Genomic DNA, 25,267 nt, shown 5'->3' with positions numbered 1-25,267 from the left:
TGAAAATTATTGTGGAGGAGGAGGGGAGCACAGAAAACAAGGAGGGTGGAGGTGTGGCAACGGGGGCTCACCAGGAGGAGAAAAGCGCTCTCATGCCCCTTTTTGACCGAGCTGGTGCTAGGGCTGGTTCCAGGCTAGTGCCTGGGTTAGCACCGGTTCTTTCTGTTTCCACCAACAAAGCACTGGCTCCAGGTGCTAAAAACTGGTGCTTAGCAAGCACCAACTTTGCTGGGCCAGAGCGAAGCACCAACTACATCAGGGGGCGGGGGGTGGGGTTATCGTGACGATCGTGACGCGGTGGAAAACAGTCATCCTGAACTCAGCCACAGCCACGAAGGAGTACATGCTGGTGTACTCCGTCCTGCAGACCACTGTTACTGATCCTGGTAAGTTTTATTTCACCCACTTGTCAGACTACTCTGAATACGCTTGCTACGATATTCCCTCATCAATGTTATGAACGTTACGCCAGCTAACGTGGTGTGTGCTATTGTTTTCTAGCCAGTAAGCTAGCCGTTAGTAAGCTAACAAACAATAACAATGCCTGACCTATATTCAGAACTTCCCTCATTGTTACACAATGGCCTGTTTAATTATATCACTGAACTATATGGTAATCAACAACGTTTCTTGCTCATTTTAGAGTTGTTGACCGTGGATTTGGAGGCTCTGTTACCACGTCCAGCATCGCCAGTCCCATTCTGCAGCTCGCCTGTTCCATCCTGCTGCTCATCTTCCTCGTCTTCCTCTCGGACCAAATAGTTTGGTCTTTAAAGTTAATTTGTAATTATGTTAATGTGTACTTTATGTAAATAAAACGTTATTTGTGAAAAGAGATGCATGTTTCGTCTGTAATCTACAACACTGATCATCAGTTGGTGGCCCGAGAGCCAAATCAGGCTCTGGTTTTAAGAGTATCTTTTGGCTTCAAATGTCTGCAGCTGTTAAATACACCCCAAAAACAATTACTGTTTAAATAGTTTTAGAATTATCTGATTTTGATCTGTTTTTACAGAAATTTACTTGTCAGCCATTATTATTAAATATCTTTTTAAAAATGGGTTAAGACTGGCTGAAATGTTGCAAATATGCTCAGAGTATGGGATGAAAAGGGGTTAGAGAGTGGCAAAATGTGCTTTGGAGTGGCTCAAAGGGGCAAAAATATGCAGGAAAAGAGGTTAAAATGTGGCAAAAATAGGTTAAAGAGGAAAAACGGGGCATAAAATAAAAAAAGGGTTATAGATGGCAAAATGGTGCAAACATAGTCATGAAAAGAGGTTAAAAAATGGATACAAGAGTGGAACAAAGGGAATGGGAATGGAAATTGGTTAGAAGTCACAAAAATATAGCAAAATAGCCTGGCACAGTAGTGAAAAGGGGTTAAAGAGTGACACACAGGAAGAGCAATTGGCAGGAAAGTTGCAAAAATGGGTTAAAGAGTGGCAAAATAGGTTAAAAAGGGCAGAAAATGTTGCAGAAATGGCCAAATGAAATAATGAAAAGGGTCTAATAGTGTCAAAAATGAGTTCATCCACACATTCTTACTTTCAAACATAACAGCAGCATGTGAGTTTTCTTTTTTCACACCAAGCTAGATTGATAAACTGCCATACTCTAGCACATAACTATATTATTTGATTTGTATTGTTGATTTCGATAAATCTGTGGAAAATGTAAAAAGTACATGCTATACTGACAGAAAAAGTGGGGCATTTCAGTAAAGAATGCAATGGTGATTTCCTCATCTCAAACAATTTATTGAAACATGTCAAACAACAGCGATGGGTACAGAAACGTGGATGTCACAGTAACTTGTCATGCGTCCTTGAGCATCAATTACAGCATCAACTAAAGGTGAACAGCATGATGGAAAGGACTGTTTAAATACAAACATCTGTTCATCTCATGACAGTTTATTTGGATAGAACAGCATGCCTTCAGTCACACACAAAGAAAATCACCGATCTAGATGGTTAAATATTATGGAGTACACAGCAGGTCAGCGACATTTTCTTGCTTAGCTCCAGCTTGCAGTCATTTCTTTTAGAAGGCACTTCCTCGCAGTCAGCCGTAAGACCATCTATAATGATAAACAAAGATATCATTGTCAATCGTCAAACGTAAACGTTTGTTTAACTGCTATGTACTTGACGCAAGCGTGGTCGAAGCTAAGTAGCCTAGCAAAGGCTAACACCGCGCCATGTTGTCTCAGAGTGACTGGTCACGTGACACCGTACGTCACGTCCCGTGACTTGTAAATGCAGAAAAAGTGCTTCCATTGCACTTTTGCGATATATTTCTATATTGAAACACCTGAAAAACCCAACTTTTTAGCGATATTTTAGTTTTTTTTTCGAAATTCAGGTGTTTCCATTAGCAGTTTTCTATTGCGCTATTTCGATTTTATGCATTTCCAAGTGTAATGGAAACCCAGCTTTTGATAATTACCTGTCTTCTCAAACGTGGTCGCAATTCGCTGTGACTCCAACAAAGATGGATAGTCTGTAACAGTTGTTGTTTTTTGGCTCTGGATCTTTATGCAGGCTTGCAAAGCCAGGATCATCACGCCTCCATTGTTGCTTTGTTTACTTCCGCATGGCGCGAACGTCCTTGGGTAAAATGCAGTGACGTACTGACGTTTTACGGGGACGCAATGACATGACTCCAACTTGGCTCCTTGCCGATGGAAAACCAAACCGGTTCTTATGAAGAACGTGATTAGAACCAACTAAGCACTGGCACAAGCACTAGCACCAAACGAGCACCTGGTTCTTTTGATGGAAAAGGGGTATCAGTGCCATGGGGGACCTTTTTAGGGATGTTTATCGCCAAGGTGGTGCACACACTGGTGGTGATTTGGCAAGTGAGACTTCACTACAACAAGAGATGCTGATGTACGAGAGTAAACTGTGCTGCCCACCGACAGTAACCCGCTGTTGTGGTAGAAAATGTCCTGGTCCAGGTATCCTCTCCTGTCCTGGCTGGCATGCCATTAACCTGTGCATCCCGGGCACCTCCGGCTTTTGATTCAGAAAACGTGGATCGCCTTGTGTTTTTGGCTAACAAACTGTAGGGACTGATTACCATGTCATTACCATGTAAGCGGCACAATATAATTTGTTTTTGTTTGACATTTAATTTCTAACCCGTTTGTTCATATTAAAGTTGACCAACAGTATTAAACCTGTTAAAAGCATCTTAATGCAGATGGCTGTGTTTGCAGTAAAATGTTAATAAAAAATTACCATTAACTAGTTTTGGCTCATATTACTTTGTTGTAATCTGTGATGTAATGTTGGTGGGTGCTCTAGTGGACAAATGTGTAACTAAATGGTGATTGAAGCAACTGAACATTTTACAAACATATTTATTTTTAAAATGTGCATAAATATTTGAATATAATTCAAATGCTGTAAAAAATAATAAATGGAATTCGAATGTGACCGTAGATAAATATTGACAGCCCTAGTTAGGGTTGCCAACTTTTGCATGTTTTATAGCTGCTAAGAAGTCTTAGTAGATTAACCAGATTTGTATTTGGTTAAATACTGAAGTTACTTCACTGAACTCTTCATGAAGTCACCTTATCTGACCCTTTAACAGTTTATACCACATAAAACTGAGAGCTTTAGCATATGAGTTTGTCACATTAATAATAAAATAAAGGTTTAACAGGAGTTCAACTCGAACAAGATTAAGTGAGACAGCCGGGATACATTGATCTGGTTTGAAAATACACCCTGAAGTTTTACAAACAGATTTAACAACCACAGAGTGATCTTTATACAGATAAGCTAAAGACACAACAACTAAATGAATCACTGAAATACAGATAACAGCAAAATATTACAATGTTTATGCACAATAACCACAAACTTCTCTGAAAATCTATAATAGAATTTATTATTAAACCAAGCAGCATAAATTGTAATAAATGACTCTTGAACAAATGACATATAAAAATAAACTGCAACAAAAAAGTATTTACAAAGCAAAGATGATAAATATGTGTGTGAGAGTGTAAGACAGAGAGAAAAGAGAGGGAGAGAAGGTAGCTGAGGTTCTCAAAACTGCCGACCAGAACAAAGAAGACAATGTGGCCAAAACACATCTGGCTCCACATGTGGTTTCACATGTGACTTTAAAGATGGTGGACTGAGAAGAAAGAAAAGCTCAGACTAAGGAGTCTACAAATTTAGAGACCCAGTGACTGGACTTTGATTTTAACGGCAGTCACACTGGCTTTTGTGAAAGTGAAGGCAGTGTAGTGGACAAAAATGGACACAGCAAAGTAAATCAACAACGCACAAGCAGAGATACAGACAACTAATGTAGCTGAAGGCTGAATGAAGGCTCCTCTCTGACCCCGCTCTTTGGCCCATTTTTACCTACAGGGTTCAAAATGGGACAAAAAAACAATGTTGGCTCAACTGTACGCTGTATTCAAACATTTTTGAAGCGTTTTATTTTTCTGGGAGAAAGCCGCTGTGTTTGGCACTATTTTACAGCTTCGGCTACAGGCTACATGCTACATGCTCTTCCACCTTTGTATCTGATCAGCTGTTTGTGTCTGTGGGCTTCATTAGACCAAACAAGAAGTATCTGAGCTAAAACAAGACTAAAATGAGCCATTTTGGACTTGATAATATAAAAATGAGTGCTGAGCAGTTGAACAGTGATATATACACCAATACAAGTTCAAGTAGTGAGGAAGAATTACTGACAAGCTTTTAATCAAATCAATCAGATTAATCAGAGATGATAAATCATCTAGTGTGTAGTCTGACTAAGCTTTGGATTCAGACAGCAGCGTTTGAGCTACAGAGAACACAGAGACACTGAGGAACTTGAACCTAACCAAAACCCAAACCCAGGATAGAGCGGTTCAGTGAATGTGGTGTTGAAGGTTTGGAGGTGGATCAGTCTGTCAGAGGAGACTCTGTAGAAGGACAGAGAGCCAGCAGGATGATCCAGATACACCGCTACTCTACCAGAGGATGAAGAGGAGGAGGAGATGAATGTTTGTCTTTTATTGTGAAGGACAGAGAAAAATTTATCATCAGAGCAGAACAGACTCCAGGACTGATCATTCCATCCAAACTCACACGCATTACTGTCTACTCTCCGTCTGATTCCTCTGTAACTTACTGATACATGAACCTCTCCTCTCCACTCGACCTCCCAGTAACAGCGACCAGTCAGTCCAGTCCGACACAGCAGCTGATCACACTTAAATCTGTCTGGATGATCAGGATATGGCTGATCCTCCTCCACCCATGTCACCATCCTGTTGTTGTCAGACAGTTTGAGTCTTCTGCCCACTGTGTTTGTGTCCACTTCCAGCTCACAGGCATCTGATGGATAGAACGAGACACAACACAGCTGATGGTTATCATCTGATCATTCCTAAACAAGGTTACTGACAGAGTCAAACTAACATTTCATATTCAGCCCTGAAATTCTACTTCCTGTTTCTATTTGAATGTGAACAGACCACAGTGAGCTGCAGCTCCACAATCCCAGACAGACACCAAACAGTTCAAAGTTCAGACATTTCTATGGCCTTGAGTTTAGGTTCATGTGTTTCATTTCACCTCCTGTGTCCACTGTGTGGCGCTATATTACATCCACCAATACTCAGCAGCACACATGATGGTGCTGTATGTGGATAATAAACATCTGGAGAATCAGCTATGGTCTTTAAACTACTACATCTGTATACTGAAAATATTCTTATCAAAGTAAATTATTATCTTAAATGGCACAGTTCATATTTGCTTGTTTGAGGACAGGGATTGTTCTCCGCTGTCATTGTGTCAAAAATGACATGAGGAGTAAATGCTGTGCTGCTGTGTTCATCTTTTCTCTCCATACCATCAAAAATGCTGAAGCTCAAAGACTGTTCTTTGGATCAATTATTAGTAGTGAAAGGGTGCTTTAGAAATTGAATGCTATTAATGAGATCATCTTTCATGATTTTATATGAACAATTCTCCATGTGCTCCTTTCACAAGGAGCACGTGCTCCTACGTTGAAAAAGTTAGGAGCACATAAAGAAATATAGAGGAACAATGAAAATTGATCAAATAATGTGTTTTCCGTAACAAATGTGATGCAAATAGACATTCAGAAGCAAAATTATTTGTAATTTGTATACAGAATTTACAGAAAGGTAAAATCATCAAGTTTTGAAAAAGTTTTGCAATTTAATTTTGTCTTCAATGTTATTAATTTTTAGGCTATCTTACAGAAATTGTGAGTACAAGAGCTCCATCTATCCTGAAACATTCTCAAGGTCCTCCACACTAGGATGGCCGCTGGGGGCTTCAGTTGACATTAATGCGAAGTCTTCGTTGCCTTTATCGTCGTCCTCCTCAGCGTCAACTGCTACAACTTCAGTCGCAGTCGGTCTTCTGAAGAGGTGACTAACTTCCGATTTCCATATACAGCGTAAAATGCACCGCGGAAATAGTATGTACTATCATAAGTCCATGATATTATTGCTGCCGCCATTGAGTGAGTACATTATGAAGTTAAAAGGTTAATGTTTGCCTAAAAGTGTGGTTTTATGTTAAATTCTTTGGCTAAATAACCCCAAAAGTTAACTTTTCCTCATCAATGGCGCCATTGTAGCTCTGTGACCCACTGACCTCTCGGTGACCCTTTGCTCTTGCTGCAGGATGAGATGTAATGTTGATATAGTGATGATTTATGATCAGGAGTCTGTGAATTGTGTTTTTAGTTTGAAAGAACCGGATGTTCTGCGCTTGTGACTTCCACGGTTGGTGCTTTCTGAACAACAGTGAATTTATGAGGTCTGGCAGCGGCCGGTGCTGAAAATAGACCTGCAGCGTATCTCAAACGAAGCAGAACGAAGTGTTGGTCCAGGCACGCACTGCTGCCGGTCTAGAGTGCTGGCTGTGAAAGACTCTGATAGAGCAGAGAGGGAGCGAAGCACTCCGCAGTGCAATTCGCCGGCGTTCCATGGTGCGCACGCTGTATACAGAAATTGGGGGTAATAGGTTTCATTTTTGCGTGTTTTGTTAACTAACTTGCCTTCTATCTGTCCTCGCTTGCCTTCTTTGAGGAAAGTTTGCGGGCTTCTGCTGACGAGTGGATCATGTGACGCTTTTCTACAGACCACATTGGTTCAGCACAGTAAACTTCTCCCTCTTTCTCCTCAATGGATCTCTCCTTCAGCTGCTTCGGATGATGTTTTTATGCGCAAATGTGCCCCTAAATATTTTTACTGTTTGCACACTCCTATTTTTAGGCGCAAATGCGAGTGAAACGCTCGCACTGTCGAGCCCTGCCCCGTGGGTCAAAATGACAGTAAAAAAGTCTAATCCAACCTGTGAGGGACTGAACCGTAGTTTTTCCCTCTCCTCAGAACTCTAAAACTCTTTCTGTTTGATGAATGTCAGTGATTGTGAACGTGGACGTTCATACTCTCAGACCCAAAGACTGAGATGGATTCAGACACAGCCTCAATCATTGTTGGTTCACATCCTTACCTGATTCATGAGTCAAATTCATCATTGTGTTGTCACAAATCAAACATGCAGACACTCACACTTCTTTAGACCTGGTTTCAGTCTGTGCTGTCCACCATGGTCCAGCCTGGAGGAAGAAACAGAGCCAGTTTAGACATCAGGGATGGGTCAGGAGAGATTCAGACACTTTCATTCTTCATGTGACTTTATTTTTCTTTAGTTTTTCACCACTGCTTGGTTGTTATGCAGGACTATCACCAGATGGTGACAGTAGCACATCTGAGAGCTGTTTGATCACCGTCATTAAATCACCAAAGAAGAAGAGGGCTCATTTAAGTTTTAGTCACACTACTGCCGTTGACCTTCTCACAGTGATTTTCTCCTAAATTCCTATCCCTCTCTTATACATATACTAGGCCTGTAGTCAAAAATAAATATGGCCGTACATCCACAAGTGCTCCTTGGCTATATGTTTATCAATACAGATGTTTCCTACTGTTTCCACTATCCTATCAAAATAAAGGCATAAAGCCCCTGTAGAGCTGAAGTGCTGAGAGCCAACTTTAGTAGCTAGAACCAGTCTGTCTCTCTGAGTCTTTCTGTCTGTACCTCAGTGTCTCCAGTCTGCAATGTGGATCCTCCTTTAGAGTAGACAGTAGTTTCTCTCCTGGTTCTCCTGGATGATTGTAGCTCAGGTCCAGCTTTGTCAGACAGGATGAGCTCAGAGCTGAGGCCAGAGAAGAACAGCCTTCCTCTGAGACCAAACAGCCAGACAGACTACAAACACAGAGAGAAACAGAGACAAAAAAAATTCAGTTTTACATCTGGAACTGAGGCGTTACATTCCCAAAATCCAGGCCTGCTCATGGTACCTAGGGTCTTCAACACCCCATCCTAAGATAAAATCAACTTTAATGGGGGGTCTTCCCCCAAAACATTTTCAATTAAGTAGATGCCATTTCCTGTATTCTAGTGCATTTTGACACCATATTAGCACCAGATGATCCAAACTGGTTTTGTGAGATATAGTTCTGGCTCAATATAGATTAAAAAAGAACCCAACATAAAAGTCATTGCAACAGTAATGTTTCATAATATTTCTTGGTCCTAATGGTCTTCTGGAGGTAGTGTGTTTTCTTCAGCCAAGAGGGCGGTTTATCATGTTTTAACCAGCCAAGAGGGTAATTGTTTTTTTTTTCACCCAAAAGGGCAGTTTATCATGTTTTAACCAGCCAAGGGGGCAGTTTAATGTGTTTTTTCCACCCAAAAGGGCAGTTTATCATATTTTAACCAGCCAAGAGGGCAGTTTAGTGTGTCCTGCCAACCAGGTGGGCACTTAAGCACGCATTTTGGCACCCAAGGGGGCACTTTAGCGTGTGTTTTGACTCCAAAGAGGGCACTTTAGCACACGTTTTGGCTCTCGAGGGCACTTCAGCACGTGTTTTGGCTCCCAAGAGGGCACTTTAACACGCATTTTGGCTGCCAAAAGGGCACTTTAGCGTGCGTTTTTCAACAATTGGGCCACAAAGGGGGGAAACTGCCCCCCCACAGTGCACGCCACTGCGTTGATGCAGTATTCATTTTGTTGCACTAACCTGAGAGAGTCCAGTCTGCAGTGTAGACTCTCCAGTCCAGAAGACAACAGTGCAACTCCTGAGTCCTGCAGGTTGTTGTTACTCAGGTCCAGATCTCTGAGACTGGAGGACTGGGAGCTGAGGACTGAGTGAGACAGAGCTCCACAGCTTCTCTCTGAGAGGTTACAGACACTCAGCCTGTAAAAGACTTTCGTCAGTAAAATAAATAAACACAAAATAAAGAAAGGAACCTTCTTAAAGCGCTGGAATCCTTACCTGAGAGTTTGCAGTGTAGACTGTGGATCCGTGAGTCCACCACAAAGTTGCTCAACTCCTGAATCCTGCAGGTTGTTGTTACTCAGGTCCAGCTCTCTGAGACTGGAGGATTTGAGGACTGAGGACAGAGCTCCACAGCTTCTCTCTGAGAGTTTACAGCCACTCAGTCTGAAACAGAAACAGAGGTAGAAAGAATGACACCTCTTCACCTAAACCCACTCCCTTGACCGCATCACACCTGTCCTGAAAAATCTCCTCTGGCTCCCTGATGTTGTTTTGTCACTTGTTTGTTTGTGTCGGCTTTACCTGTTTTAATGTTGCTCTTCAAGAGTTTAAATCTTTTCTTGCTTTGTACAGTGTCTGAGTTTTTATGAAATAGAGCACTTTATGAATAAAATGTATTATTATTATAAATATCTCACTACTATAATTAGAGAGCTGTCTGTATGTATGTCTAGACTTGGAAACCTCCCTGTTGCTCCAATTCTCATTCATACCTCTCAGAGGGCTTCTTGAGTATACTGGTTTGAACCTGGAACCATGGATAGGTTTTGTATAAAACTCCTAAATTATGTTTTTTACGCTTCATGTTGGTCCCCCTCAGGTCCCTATCCAGTGATACAGCTGACCTGCTGACGTACTGTTAGCGTATTGTGTCACTTCCTCTAAGTGTCTCTGCTCTTTACACATCCAAAGAAGATACTGCATTTTCCTAAATGTTGATGGCGCTACAGTTAATTTTGTTACTCTTTCTGCTTCTCATCACTACTGTTTCATAGCTGTTGTGCGTTTACGTAGACATACACTTAACAACAAACACCCTTACAGTTTAGCTGCTTTTCTCTCAGCCTCCCAATCCTCTTCTAGCACAATTTAGCCTAGCTTGGCCTCAGCTTCTGTGTCTGCCTCGGACTGCACAGTGTGCTAGATTTTCAGGTTCTCCCTGTCCTCCTTCACCGATAACAGTTCGTGTATTTAATGTAGTTTATGTGGAGCTCAGGTGGACAGGGTAATGCTTGTGGAAACACAGCTCCATGCCACTGAATCCAAACCTTTTTTCTATTCTCCTGCTAGCCAGCCCCCCTGTAGCCAGGAACAGCTATCCTAGCCTGAGGCCCAGTCGGATCGCCACCAACTGCTTCACATTTTGACCAGATTTTCCCCACTCTGTGACACACCCGCTGAGAATAAAGTTGATGGATGGATGTACTTTCCTGAGGGAAAAGCAAGGCATTCGGTAGCTGGGCTCTCCTACATTAAAGCCCCCCCCACCATAATTTACACAAAGTTCTACACAGAAGTGGCACAATTTACCACATTGATTACTTACACTGTCATCTAAAAGTACAAAGTATACTATAACCCCAAATTACATGTAAGTTCAAAAACAAAACAAATACAAACTGTTGAGAGAATCAACTTTCTAGTGTTATTAAATTATTTTCATTGAAAAAACCAAACCAAAACAGTTATTCTTAATCCCAGTTTTATTATCAGTTGTTCTTTTAAACTTTGGAATATTTAACCAAAGTCAGGTTTAACAAGACAAATGTTTTATTTTATATCTTATGCAGTAATTAAGCTTCTCTAGTTTTGTGTGTGCACATGTTTATAGACAGATCATGGCTGCTGCTGCACCTGCAGAACCGAAACCTAGCTGACGGAAGAAGTGCGAAGGCCAAAAGGCACCACGGGGCATCTTCTGCAGGTGTTGCATCGCCATCTTAGAAAAACAGTAAAGATCATAACCACAAGGGACTTTTCGGGTGAACTTTTGAACCCTCTATTGCTGCTGACGTAGTGAACTTTGGTGAACTCTTCCGAGAACTTGGTGAACTTAAGTCAACTTAAGTAAACTCGAGGTTATGTAAACTTCAAAACTGTGTACAAAGTTCAACTCAAAAGGGGCGGGACTGTCCAGATATGTCAGCGTAACCAGGTATAAAAAGGCGGCCCCAACTGACCTATGGCTAAGTCCCGCCCTCAAACGGGATGAGCCAATCACAGTGCGTATACCACTCCAATACACTCGGACATCGGCTGCCTGGACGTCCGTTGAAATGAATGGGAGAAAGTTAGTTTTCGTCCGGTTTTATGAAGTTTTTCTGAGATTTTAAGTTTAAAAATGGTCAAACGGTGTTCATGGGGTACATGCTACTCCAACACAAGGTATGCTGAGAGGCTGGGTGACGGAGTGTATTTTTACCCTTTCCTAAGCCACATCTAAACCGAGAAATGTGTCTTCTTTGGATAAAAGTTTTGCGGTAGACCACAACGTCAACTCAACATGGATAAAATTAACAACATCTGTTCTAAGGTAAGCCAACATCGTATTTGAGGCTACATATTGTCACTTTGCTGGAAAGAAATATAAAGTTATCTTTTACATCTCTACCATTAGCTAAAGTTAGCCTAATGTTAGCTCCTAGCTGCGGTGTTCGTTGTGTCACGTTGTTTGTTGGGAGTTCATTGGCATTTTTTGTTCTAGTTTTTGTACTTTGGTAATCGTACATCATTGTTAGCTGTTGTCCAAATGACTCTAGTTAAACTAACATCAACTTCTGAAGCTTAGCTTCATTAACTTATTTGTAATAGCCGAGATAACAAAGGTTGGCAAACGTTATGCTGAATGAGTCAATGTAAATATACTATAGCACCAAACTAATGGATAGACACTCGTGGTAAAGATGGTAAAAAGGCCGTTATATTTTTGCCATATTCTGAGCCAAAAACCTTAACTTCAGTGGCACTTTGATGCTGATCCTCTATCTTGTGGTCTGCGATTTTGATGGCAATGAGATGCGGTTTATCACGTTTGCACTGGGGCCTGTGAATTTAGGCTTGTAACTGAAGCTTTTCATCGACCTTCTCGACAATAAAATGATTAATATATCCCTCCAATGCGTAGTTCAGACCCTTTTGGTGACTTCTAGATGATATGTGATCTTTTTGTCTCCAAAAATCACGAGTGGCCCCCTGTGAAATGTCTCCTACTGTGACAACTGCAATAGCGCCCGTCACTAAATGTTCATTGTTTGTCCGAGTGAGTGGAGGGGGTGTGGCTTAGCCATAGGTCAATTTGCTCATTGGGTCTCTTGCAGACTCCAACCTGTTGGCTCAATTGGCGTGATACAGTTCTTTGGTCCTGAGACCTTCTGTGGGCGATTGGTGATTACTCTTCTCGGTGAACAAACCAGTCACGGGTCGCTACTACTTGTTGAGTTATAAGGAAACCTATCTGCACAAGGGGGTTATACTGCAAGGGGACAAGCTCTAACCAATGGCTATTTGAAGTCGTGGAGACCCATGCTGGAATCTTTGCTCACCGAAGGAAGCGTCAGCCGATCAGGTTAAACAGTTTCTATGGTCCGGGATAGAGAACCAAATTTAACCAAAAGCTATCTTTTGTGGTTTCAACTTCAAAGTTTTTGACCATTTTGAATTTTTGGTACCTATTCATGTTGAACCACTATGTTTCTTTTTGCTTCTAAATTGATTTTTACATCATTTTTCATCCATGAAATTTTACAGAAATGTTCATGTAATCCATTTTTGTTGGTGGTGAATTTACTTTTACATGTAATCTGTTAAATCTGACGATTTGGTTGTCAATCTGGCTTTTTAAGTGATTTGGTACATATTTTACTGAGCTGCAAATAAAATAGAAATGTTTTCTAAAACCATATCTTAGACTGGTGGGATAATTGACGACATTTTCAGGAGGGGTTTTCTTCGGACCACACGAGGCCCCCATAGGTGAGTCTGAGTCAACATGGCTTCTTTCTCTGTTCTTTTCTTAAACTACAGCAGGCACATTTACATACATTTAAGGGGGGTTGGTTAGAGCAGTAGAGATGTGTTGTGCTCTGATCTCTCGCGATCTGTGAGTGGCAGGAAACCACGAACCCTTCACTACAGCAGATACGAATGAGTCATGAGTCAAGATTGAAGTCGGACAGGATTAAAACAGTCCTTGTAACTTTTCAATAATCAGTATTTTATCCTGGATCTCATTATAAAACCTTTACAGATGAACACAAAACAGCCAGTATACATCTTTGAGCAACAATACATTTTGGCCTGTACAAGAAAACCTGTGCTAAACCTTACAGCGACATAGCATTGAAGATTGGAGGACTTTGATGCTGGTGTCATTGTTGCTACACTAACCTGAGAGAGTCCAGTCTGCAGTGTGGACTCTCCAGTCCAGGAGACAACAGTGCCACTCCTGAATCCTGCAGGTGGTTGTTACTCAGGTCCAGATCTCTGAGACTGGAGGACTGGGAGCTGAGGACTGAGGACAAAGCTCCACAGCTTCTCTCTGAGAGGTTACAACCACTTAGCCTGTAAAAGATTTTAGTAAGTCAATAAAAAACTCACAGAAGACATGACATTTTATTTGGCAAACTTAATAGTGGTTGTGTCATCCTGACCTGAGAGTTTCCAGTTTAGAAAGTGGATCCATAAGTTCACCACAAAGTTCCTCAACTCCTGAATCCTGCACGTCGTTGTTACTCAGGTCCAGCTCTCTGAGACTGGAGGAGCTGAGGACTGAGGACAGAGCTCCACAGCTTCTCTCTGAGAGGTTACAGCCACTCAGCCTGAAACAGAAACAGAGGTAGATTTAAGTTAGTTTCTTTTCTAAATACAGACTACTTTTATCAGTGCAGTTCTGAGTTCACCTACAGAGCTTTGTTGGAGGCTTTGACCACTTGCAGCAGCCTCAGGAGAGCCTCCTCTGAAGCAGAGTATTTCTTTAGGTCAAACACGTCCAGATCTTTTTCTGATGACAGTAAGATAAAGACCAGAGCTGACCACTGAACAGGAGACAGTCTATCTGTGGAGAGACGTCCTGATCTCAGGAACTGTTGGATCTGCTCCACTAGAGAACGATCATTCAGTTCATTCAGACAGTGGAACAGATTGATGCTCTTCTCTGCAGACAGATCCTTATCTATCTTTGTCTTGATGTACTGGACTGTTTCCTGTCTGGTCTTTGAGTCCCTTCCTGTTTGTGTCAGCAGACCTCGTAGGAGATTCTGATTTGTGGTCAGTGACAGACCCAGGAGGAAACGGAGGAACAAGTCCAGGTGTCCATTTGGGCTCAGTAAGGCCTGGTCCACAGCACTCTGATGGAGATATCGAAGTTTAGGCCTGGTTCTAAAGATTTTAGAGATCCTGGATGGTGTTTGTTCTTCTTTCATCAGATTGACTCCAGAGTTGATGAAGGTCTGGTGGACATGAAGAGCAGCCAGAAACTCCTGAACAGTCAGATGGATGAAGCAGAACACCTTATCCTGGTACAGTCCTCTGTCCTCTCTAAAGACCTGTGTGAACACTCCTGAGTACACCGAGGCTGCTCTGATATCAATGCCACCCTCCATCAGATCTGATTCATAGAAGATCAGGTTTCCTTTCTGCAGCTGCTCAAAAGCCAGTTTTCCCAGAGACTCGATCATCTTCCTGCTCTCTGGACTCCAGTGTGGCTCAGTCTCAGCTCCTTCATCATACTTGATGCTCTTCTGTTTGGTCTGAACCACAAGGAAGTGGATGAACATCTCAGTCAGGGTCTTGGGCAGCTCTCCTCCCTCTCTGGTCTTCAGCAGATCCTCCAGAACTGTAGCAGTGATCCAGCAGAAGACCGGGATGTGGCACATGATGTGGAGGCTTTGGGATGTCTTGATGTGGGAGATGATTGTGCTGGCCTGCTCCTCATCTCTGAATCTCTTCCTGAGGTACTCCTCCTTCTGAGGGTCAGTGAACCCTCTGACCTCTGTCACCATGTCAACACACCCAGGAGGGATCTGATTGGCTGCTGCAGGTCGTGTGGTTATCCAGAGGTGAGCAGATGGGAGAAGGTTCCCCCTGATGAGGTTTGTCAGCAGCACATCCACTGAGGTGGACTTTGTGACATCAGTTAGGATTTTGGTTTTGTGGAAGTCCAGAGGAAGTCGACACTCATCCAGCCCGTCAAAGATGAACATGACCTTGAACCCATCAAACCTCCAGAGTCCTGCTTCTTTGGTTTCAGTAAAGAAGTGATGAACGAGCTCCACCAAGCTGAACTTTTTCTCTTTCAGCACATTCAGCTCTCTGAAAGTGAATGGAAATGTGAACTGGATGTCCTGGTTGGCTTTGCCTTCAGCCCAGTCCAGAATGAACTTCTGTGTTAGGACTGTTTTCCCAATGCCAGCCACACCCTTGGTCATCACTGTTCTGATTGGTTCATCTCTTCCAGGTGGCGCTTTAAAGATGTCTTCTTGTCTGATGGTTGTTTCTGGTCTGTGTGCTTTCCTGGATGTTGTTTCAATCTGTCTGACCTCGTGTTCATCGTTGACCTCTCCAGTCCCTCCCTTGGTGATGTAGAGCTCTGTGTAGATCTGATTCAGAAGTGTTTGTTTTCCTTGTTTAGCGATCCCCTCAAACACACACTGGAACTTCTTCTTCAAGTTAGACTTATGTTTATGTTGGCAAACTGGATCAGAAATTCCTGAAAGAACAAACAACAAATGATGTGAATGAGCTGATCCTGCAAAAAGTTGTAATCTAAAAGAGAGGCTGTGCAGTTCTTCTTCCACCATCAGTTTAATCCAAAAATCTCATCAGATGTTCAGTGGGTATGTGCAGAATATTAAAGCAGAGTTAGGAAATGTAAACTTCCTCTTCATCTTTCCATCATCTTAAATCTCCGTTTCCTTTTTACTTTGAAAAACTTACTGTTCCACAGATGGTCAGCCAGCTTGTTCTGCTTCATTCTCCTCAGGAAGTTCTCTGTGATGTTCAGAAAAGCCTCTCTGCTGCTCCTTTGCTCTTCACCAACCAACACCTCCTCATCCTCAATGAGACATCCTGGGTTATCCTGACTCAGAGCCTTCTGAAATCTCTTCAGTTCCTTCTTCACAAAGATGATAATGTTCTCCTCCAGCAGCTGGAACACAAAGAGAATGTGAATGTTTAGAGGACAGCCTGTGTTTGATCAGACAGACTGCAAAACAGTTTACCATGATATCTAGATAGATGTGCTCCACTGTAAATGATGATGTACACACCATAAATATGGAGTCCAGGTCTGTTTGATGCTGATTGGACTGATCATTGAAGAACTCTGATGTTTCCAGCTGACCTCTGTAGAAAAATATCAGATTTAAGGACATTTAATGACAGAGTTTGAGAGGTCAACAACATGGCCCAGTGTAAATGTAGGAGGTTTAAATGATAATCACATTTACTCTGGTATGGATGTTTGTTTATTGACAAAGATCACTTCCTCAATAACTAACCCCCTGACATCTCTTCATTTAGCTATCTCATTACTTTATAACAGCGCTCCCTACTGGCATTTCCTCCTCTGATTTTTCATTTTCCCTGTTCAACATTCAGCCGAATTATCAAGAGGTGTTGCGTGTTATTGAAGGTAAAATTCATTTACCCAGGTACATTTCAGAGCCTGTACTTTTTCACACAAGTATCTGGACTTCTACTGAAGTACAGAATGTGAGGACTTTTGCCACCTCTGTGTTCAAGGTGTCAAATGTATATTTTAAATAAATTAGTTAACCTGTTGTAGAGGCTAAGCCAACCCTTTAAGACCCTTAGGTGCTGCAGCTGGGCTTAAATAACTGACGTCCTGATAAACTTTACCGTGTCTGATGATAGAGTCTGAGACTAAATGTACGTTTTAACACTGGTCATTCATTGCTCCCCACTACAGTATGTCTTTAAACTGTAATATTCATTTGAACATTTCACCAACACCAGGTCAACAACTGTTTACCTTCAGGTGGAACACCTGGACCCCGTTCCTTGTACCTGGCTAACTCAGTTAGTTGGATAATTTCAGGATAACCTGACGTGATGTCAGGCTTGTTCCGTGCCTCGAAGCAGGTTAAGCTAAATCACTATAGCAACAGATCAATAAACTTAAACCTGCTCCAGGGCAGGTTTATTTCAAGAAGCCGGATCTTAAGACACACCCCCAAAAGAAACAAAAGAGGAAGCTCCCTTCCTGAGAGACCAAGTCGATTTAGGAGCAATAACAATCTGTGCCACATTTCATAGGGAAAGACTGATCCGAGATTGCCAAGATCCTTTATCATTCTCTGATGATTTTTTTGTATGACATTACTGTTTCAGTCGCCAAAGCATTATTTATTTGCAACAGCTGATAGGGCCATACATCGCCAGTACTACCCAGCACAGCCACGCACTTACTGTCACTCAAACTTTGTGTAGGATTGCGTTTTTTTGCGAGTGGCACATACAAGGAACATTTCTAATTCAACACCATAGAACAAATGATATTCCCTTACCAGACTGAATAATGTTCTTGTGTTTTATTTTAACTTGTTCCCAAGTTCGCTTGACAGTTGGGTTTGTTCTATATAAAGCGATAAGAGGAGAATAAGTGCACACTATATAAATATGAAAACAGATAGCTGGGCCTATAGGCAATGTAAAACATATTGTCTCAAATTAGTGTACTTCCTAGTACCTTTAGAAAATACACAAGGTTCATTTATGATAGAAAGTAATCAATCTAGGTCATTAGGCTACAAGGTTACGGCAAACACACATTTAAATTAATAGCCTAGGCTGTAGCCTTATACAGCAATGCATAACTATAGGCCTACATATTCCTTACTTGCGCATTTAACTTGTCCACAATCTTTTGCCAAGCTGCATGTCTCACCTTTGCTGCAGCCGAGGTGTTGGATTTCACAGTTACAATGTTTTTGTAATTTTCAAACTCCTCCATGATTGTTTGCTGCTCTGTTTGTGTGAAAAATGTCGTGCTTTCCTTATTATTCGCCATGAATTATGACAGACAATTGTGATTTCTGTGATCTACACTGCTCCCTTTTTATGTAGAACAGGCACGCGCACGTATCCTGATCACTCATGTCTGGTTCCAGTTAACGTCATTGATTCAGCACGATTCAGCCGTGCAGGAATGGACTTAGCCAGCCTTCAATCATCACGTTAATTGAATCAGGCTAAAAGGACATTAGCTCTGATTATTTGAACCATGTATGAGGAACGGGGCTCTGTCCAGACAAAGATCTGTTTCTTGTTATAGAAATTAGCCCTCAGCTGTCTTATATTACATCATGTTACAATAAATAATTTCTCAAGCAACTAAAGATCCACTAGTTTCCATAAGGCCTTCTAAGTTCACTGCCTGTGGACCCCTGGGACTCACCACACTGATAACATTTCAACGCAGCTGTCAATCTATTTTATAGTTTCTTACCTTCCACTTCCTGATACGTTGACGTTGATTATGCCGCCTTTCGACTGATCACTCTGCATGGAAACACGGCTGGCTTCAGGAGGGTCTGAGCTTTGATTCTCCATCCTGGTACTGAAAAACATCAGGATATGTTCAACCCTTTCATCTCAAGGCCCTTTTTCAGTGTTCAAGCTTGAAAATGACATACCCAAATACAGCTGAGTATTTCTCTGCAACTACAAAGTCTACATGAATAAGCTTGGCATCAATGTAAAGATAACTCTACAGATTTTAGCAGACGTGTAAAATCCCTGTAGAAGTCACTGGGACTGAGTAAATAAAGACTGAAATTAGCATAACTGATTTTTTTTCTGCCTTAAAATGTTTACACTTTTAAAGTAAATATATCCTGTGTCACTGGCAGGGTGCCTTGTTTGCAGTAAAATACTGTGTTTAGAGTAACTGTAGTTTTTGACATCTTTTCATTCTACTGGATGTGGTTTGAGTTGTGTTTTGTTTAGGTGGAAAATGTTGTGCTTTTTAGTTTTCCCTGATCTATGGGCTTCAACCAGTGTGTGACAGGACTCTGTGGGTGGAGTTTCTTTTAAAGGTTTTCAGAGGAGAGCTAGACCCAGATATGGGGCCTCTAGGGATGAAAGGGTTGATCAGGGCCTCAGCACTGAACCAGGAACAAGGAACTATTTGTAATTTGAATAATTAATCATTTGCTTGTAGGTTTTAGGTATCTAAACGTGTTTAATAAGTCCTTAATTTTGGCATGTGCATCAAGTCTGGTGAAAAATTGGATATTTCATGGAACTCCACTAAAACGTTTGGGGATTGCCTTGATTGCCCCCCGTAACAGTTTTCAAAGTTAAATTCCCCCTCCTTTGTCTTTGTCCAATATCTTTAAAATTTTGTGTGCCGATGCAGCTTGGGGAGATCTACAGAAACCCTCTTGGGCTTCTCCCCTATCTCCAACAGGAAATCTGCCATTTTAAAGGAATTAGCAAGATTAGTTTTTTTTTTTTTTTTGGCCATTGAAAGGGGCCCTGGTGAGTTTATAAACTCAAATTACTCAAAATGCAGGTATCTGAGTTTCTGTGAGTTTTTAGTTCAATATACACACAAGAGCTACAAATATCAATCCAACAAGATGAACTTGTCTGATCATGCAGGGTTCCTTTTAAGATGTTGCTGCAGCACTGTACCAAAATCTGTGAGTTTTGGTAAGAGGGCGTGGCTGTTACAGGATGGCAAACATCAAAGTTGATATATATTTTTTTGGCCTTAAATTTTAAACAACCCTAACTCAGCTGAATTTAATCATGCCTGAACAAGATTTTATGTGCTTGATGAGAGCATGCACCCAAACACATTGGCAGTTGTACTTTACAAAAAACATACAGTGCCACCTTGTGGTAAGAGAAAGAAAATGGCTTCTGGTAAAGCATTTCCCATTTCACTCTGGTTGATCAAATCTCACTCAAATTTACTCAGACACATCCTAACATCTGTACCTTCATTTTTGTAGAGTGTCAAAAGTGTACATCTAATGGTGACGCCAAGGCGACATTTTGTTTGGAACAAAACAGGAAATAGTTTTTCATGGGATTAACATACTTGTAAAGACATGAAACTTGGTATAGATAATGCCCAGAGGGACTCGAGATGAATGGTATGAATTTTGTTGGTGGGTGTGGCTAAATGACTCAGTGGTTCCCCCTCCAGTATTTCAAAAAATGCAGCTCCTGTAGCACAGTGTTGATCCAATCTCCTTCATCTTTGGTGTAGTACAAGATTAGCCATGGAGGATTAAAAGTTAGCAAAATGTTATACCAAACTCTGTAACTCTGTACCCTAGAACATTTCAACAAATCCAACCTTGCATGCCTTTTTAGGTAGGATTGTGAAAATTGGTATGCGTATGTATCATGCCAGAATCTACAAAAAAGTAATTTGGACCAATGTTTTGAAAAACTACAGGACATCCGCTATTTTGGATTTTGTACAGACATTGGTCGAAGTAGTCATTTCCAGGGGTCATTCTAGCATCATCTCCTCTGAGGATTTCTTTCAATCTTCTTCATCTCTGGTGTAAAACAAGAAGATCCCTGGAGGATTAAAAGTTGGCAAAAATGTTGTACCAAGCTCAAAGGGCGTGGCCTTGGCAGCTCATCAAAATCAGATGTTTCACCATGTCATAAAAGTGGCTGGTCCTCACAAAAAACTCCACAAGTCCTGCTGAACTGATCCCAGGCATTTTCCAATATGTTGACTATACTTATATATGAAGGTCAAAAAACAACATCAAAAGATGTGGTCATGACGATTTGTTTTGTTTGCCATGAAACAGGAAATAGTTTTTTACATATGCTTAACATACTTGTACAGCCATGAAACTTGGTGGAAAAATTCCCTGTGAGATCCTGGGAAGAATGATAGGGCTTAGGTTTGTGGGCATGGCCTATTGGCTCAGAGGCACCCCCTAGAAAATTTTAAAGCAGCATCAGTGCCTGCACCACTTTTATCATAGGATTTGGAAATCTGGTAAGCAGTTGTTTCATGCCAGGATCTACAGTTAAAAGCATCTTGAACCCATATTGTAAAAAAAGAAAAAAATCTGCCATTTTGATTTTTTTTGTACAGATATTAGTCAAAATAGTGTGGTGTTTATTTTGTATTGAGTATTTTATTGTGTAGAACTTCCGGTTTCCGGAGCTGGCTGCTGGCTGTTAACTATCCTCTGTTTCTCCTGAGGCTTTCACCCTGCCCCCCTGGTGCTGTGGAGAGTCACACCTGCAGCGAATCTACTGATTACTCCTGCTACTTAAGACCGGCTGCAGCTCTCTACAGCGCCTGAGTCTTGTCTACCTTGCCACACGGTAAACGTTGTCTCCAGGCTCCTTCTCAAGATCCTCCAGAGAAGTTTTCTTGTGTTTTTGATGATTCTAGTGATCTCCAGTGTTTGCATTTTTCTTGTACTGTCGCTAACGTGCCTCTCCTCCTTTTTTCCAGTGCCTCCTGCTCAGTTCACCACAGCCAGCTCCAGCACTCTCTCACTCCCTCCTGGACTCTTGGAATCCCCCTCCCCTCTGCACTTACCCGCACAATAAACTGTTAAAACTGCTTCCGTCTCCGCACCTGAGTTCAACCCTTTACACAAACATCACAAATAGTCATTTTCAGGGGTCATTCTAGCATCATCTCCTTTCAGGAATTCATCAAATCAACTTCATCTTTGGTGTCCAATAAGAGTCCTGGAGGATTAAAAGTTGGCAAAATGTTGTACCAAACTCATAGGGTGCGGCCATGTTGGCTTATCAGATTGCGATGTCTCATCATGTCAATAAAGTAGTTGGTCTTCATGAAAAAAAATTCCATTTATTACAAGGTTGGCCAAATCCTGCTGAAATAAACCAAGGCAGTTCCCAAACATTTACTAAGAGCTTTAAAATAGTCTGGCTGAAACTCTAAGGTTTTAAACAACAGGCTAATATAAATTATATTACAAACTGATAGGCACCATTATCCAACGTGTGCAAAGGCCGATTCAGTGCTGCTTGCAGCCCTAGTAGTATAGTTATGTTTACATAGAGTCGATGTGTTTGTATAAAAATCTGTTCATACACAAATATGTGACCAAAGCTGGTAAAAACTCCTGCAAGTCGTCCGAGGTCATTTTTGAGTTTTTTACACGTTGTAAAAGCGTAGATTCCAAGCTTTCTAATGGTGTATCATACACCTTAATCTGAGCATATTTTACAAAGATATGCACATTTGAATGTTAACCTCTAGTTCCTGCTTCTTCTGAGAAAACCAGGCTCAAAGTTTCAGGACTTCTCCTACCCTCAGGCAGGCCGGGTGATGGGTGAACAACAGGGCCACATTTACATAAAGTCCACCCAAACCAAGCTTCTGAATCGGACTGGTTATGCTCATCAGAATATTCCCATAGGAAATCCACCTTCACCAAACTTGCTCTGTCGAGTCATCTTGAAGTTGTCCGAAGTCTGTTGATAATTGTTGCTGCTTCCTCATCATCTCTTCTACTTTTCTTCGCTGCAGGGTGCATCTTGAGGCTTGTTGTTAAAGGTGATAACTAGAAACAGCTGTATACTTGCCGATGGGGGTGGCATTTGAGCCATGCGGTGTTTGTTATTGTCCATCTCAATGGGCGAAACTGGGAACAATGGCAGACTGAGTGGCCAATTATCACCCCGCAGTTTCGCTTTCCCCTCCCCTCAATATCCTTGCGGCAACTGCGAGAATAGGGCATTTTTAAACACAAAATTAGTGCTTTTAAAAATCACATTTGTGTTACTTTTTTCATCGAATGAGTAGTTTATATGTTGGACTTGCATAAAATGAGAAAAAACGAAAAATGATCATTTTGAAGAAAACAACTTTGTATCCATTTTTCTCAACCACCGGAATGCCGACTTGCAGGAACTTTATCTGGCTTCAGTCACATATGTTAAGATAGAGATATGTTTATAAAGAGATATGATATAGACATGATGTGTTTATCAAGAGATTCGTTTTTTTAACTGTTTATTTTACATTTAAGATTTTTTTTGCATAAAAGAACTTGACATTCTGTGACATTGGACTTTTGTTCCTCACAAAATACTAACAGAAGGTAAACAGAAGAAAAAGAGCTGAGCAACAAGAAAAAAAACTTTTTCATGGTGACGGAGATTTCCAGCAGAGCTAGATTTATAATGCATAGTGCTTTCTTTGGTAGTCATCTATTTAATTCTTTTACAACAACCCATATTCTTTACACATTCAAATGTGCTTCGACACAGTTCCACCTTTGTATAAAAACGCCCATCTTCATCTGTAGACTTGCAGTCATCTTCCATTGTGTAGACTTGTTTTAGTCTCTGTTTTCATTAGGGCCACTGTTGGTGGTTTTCTGTCTTTCCAGTACACTGATATCATTTTTTGCAATTGACAGAAGTAAACTTAATATTTATCTGTGACCTTTTTTGCAAATCCCACCAGAAACAACTCCCAATAACAACAACTGAGAATCTAAGGGGACAGTCACATGTAAAATATTTTCAATTTCTTTTATAACAGATTTCCAAAACTCTTGAATTCTGTGGCAATCCCAGAATTTGTGTGTGTGTGATCCCCTATTTTTACACAATTTATCCAGCACAATGCAATTGTAGGTTCTTTGACATACAAAGAAATTGAAAAAAGGTAAAGGTGTTTAAAGGAACTATGTGAAGGAACACAGATAGAGGTGTACAAAAGTGACAGCTGATGTACACAGAAAAATAAAGAGAAGTCTTAAAACTACTGAAGAGTTTATCCTTTTTAACATTATTTTATTTTAGCAGGTGAAGCACTAAGTTGTGAAGGCACATAACAAACAGTTCAGATGAGCTATCCTACAAACTCTGGTTTAATAGCAGTCAGAACAGAGATCTAGAAAAATCCTCACCAACTATAAACTAGAATGTAGACTAAATTCACCGCTCTACTGTGTGTCTTTTTACATGTTCCTCCCTGCTCTAAAGATGGCCCAGTGTGTCGTATTTAACTCATTTATTGCAGTGTATTATGATCTTTCTTTTCTATGTTATAGATAGATCATGAAAAATGAGTGAAAATTTGTATTTCAAACACCTAAGTTGGTAAATATTGAAAATATATATATATTTTTAAAATGTCCATCTTTCTCCCTAAACGTCTTGCACCTGCTGGCAGGCCAAAAGTGGCCTTAAGTTTAACAGCCCTGCTCTAGACTATGCTTGGTTTCTTTCCTTTACATCTTTTATTTTTTTTTAAATAATTCTAAGATTTTTATCTTGTTAATTGAGAAAATAATTTGGATTTGTATCAAGTAAATCTAAAATCTGTCTTTCACATTTAGAGAGAACAAAGGCATGTTGGTGTTTGTTCACTTCAACCTCACATTAGGTGATGAGTTTCAGTCTGAAAACCTGCATTTTTCATTGGATCAAATATCCTGGGTCATGACTGCATGTCTGATGTTTGTGACAAAAACAAACGGCTTTAAAATCTGTTAATTTTTCAGTGATTTATGAGCGTTTATCTGCTCCACTTACAAAATGTCACCTGTGTGATGCAATCTCCCTTCCGTGTTCATATGTGTGCTCTTACATAAGCTAGGTCTCAGATAAAGCAGTATTTCCTGGTCTAATAAACTAATGTTAGTTTTAGTGTTAAAAGTCCTACCTGGCCTTCCTCTGTACCCCAGAGCTCCGTCAGACCAATCTACCGTCCCACACAGATGATATTGTCCTTATTGATCCAGATTAATCTGGTTTCCAGTAGACCTGAACTTTTCAACCGCCCCCTTAACTTTCAGACGTTTTTGCATGAACAGGGAAGTTAGTTCAGAGGAGGGGAGAGGAGGGCCCCCCTTTCATCTGATGCATTCACTGGTAGCTGGACAGTAGAGATTCACACCCGGAAATGTCCAATGTGTCCCAACTTTTCTTTGACCCCTCTCTCTCTAAGTTCAAATGAGCTTTATTGACATTAACAGATACATCAGGTTGTTGCCACAGCAACACTCAGACATTGAGCGAAAGTTCAATCAGAGGAGGAGACAGATTAAAAACGGCTCTTACAAAGAGAGTCTTTTTGGATTATACGTTATACAACCCTGATTCCATAAGCTCTAAATTTGGCTTCAAACCAAATTTATTATT

The 25,267-nt window shown here is 41.0% G+C and overlaps 1 protein-coding gene across 1 annotated transcript; it reads right to left on the bottom strand.

The window, feature by feature from the left end:
- Positions 1-1,794: 1,794 nt before the first annotated feature.
- Positions 1,795-24,920, bottom strand: LOC121506294 (NLR family CARD domain-containing protein 3-like). The gene is made up of 12 exons (XM_041782037.1): positions 24,789-24,920; positions 18,594-18,704; positions 16,393-16,468; positions 16,061-16,271; positions 14,030-15,833; positions 13,777-13,944; positions 13,514-13,687; positions 9,344-9,511; positions 9,089-9,265; positions 8,103-8,270; positions 7,574-7,620; positions 1,795-5,354 (listed from the first exon to the last, which is right to left on the bottom strand). The coding sequence occupies exons 2-12, from the start codon at positions 18,695-18,697 to the stop codon at positions 4,819-4,821; spliced, it is 3,633 nt and encodes a 1,210-aa protein (XP_041637971.1). The 5' UTR covers positions 18,698-18,704; positions 24,789-24,920; the 3' UTR covers positions 1,795-4,818.
- Between the last annotated feature and the right edge of the window lie 347 nt (positions 24,921-25,267).

The sequence above is a fragment of the Cheilinus undulatus genome, linkage group 24, assembly GCF_018320785.1.
Source record: "Cheilinus undulatus linkage group 24, ASM1832078v1, whole genome shotgun sequence".
Taxonomy (NCBI): Eukaryota; Metazoa; Chordata; class Actinopteri; order Labriformes; family Labridae; genus Cheilinus; species Cheilinus undulatus.
Note: the sequence above shows the minus strand (reverse complement) of the source record. Positions and strands in the feature narration are given on the sequence as shown.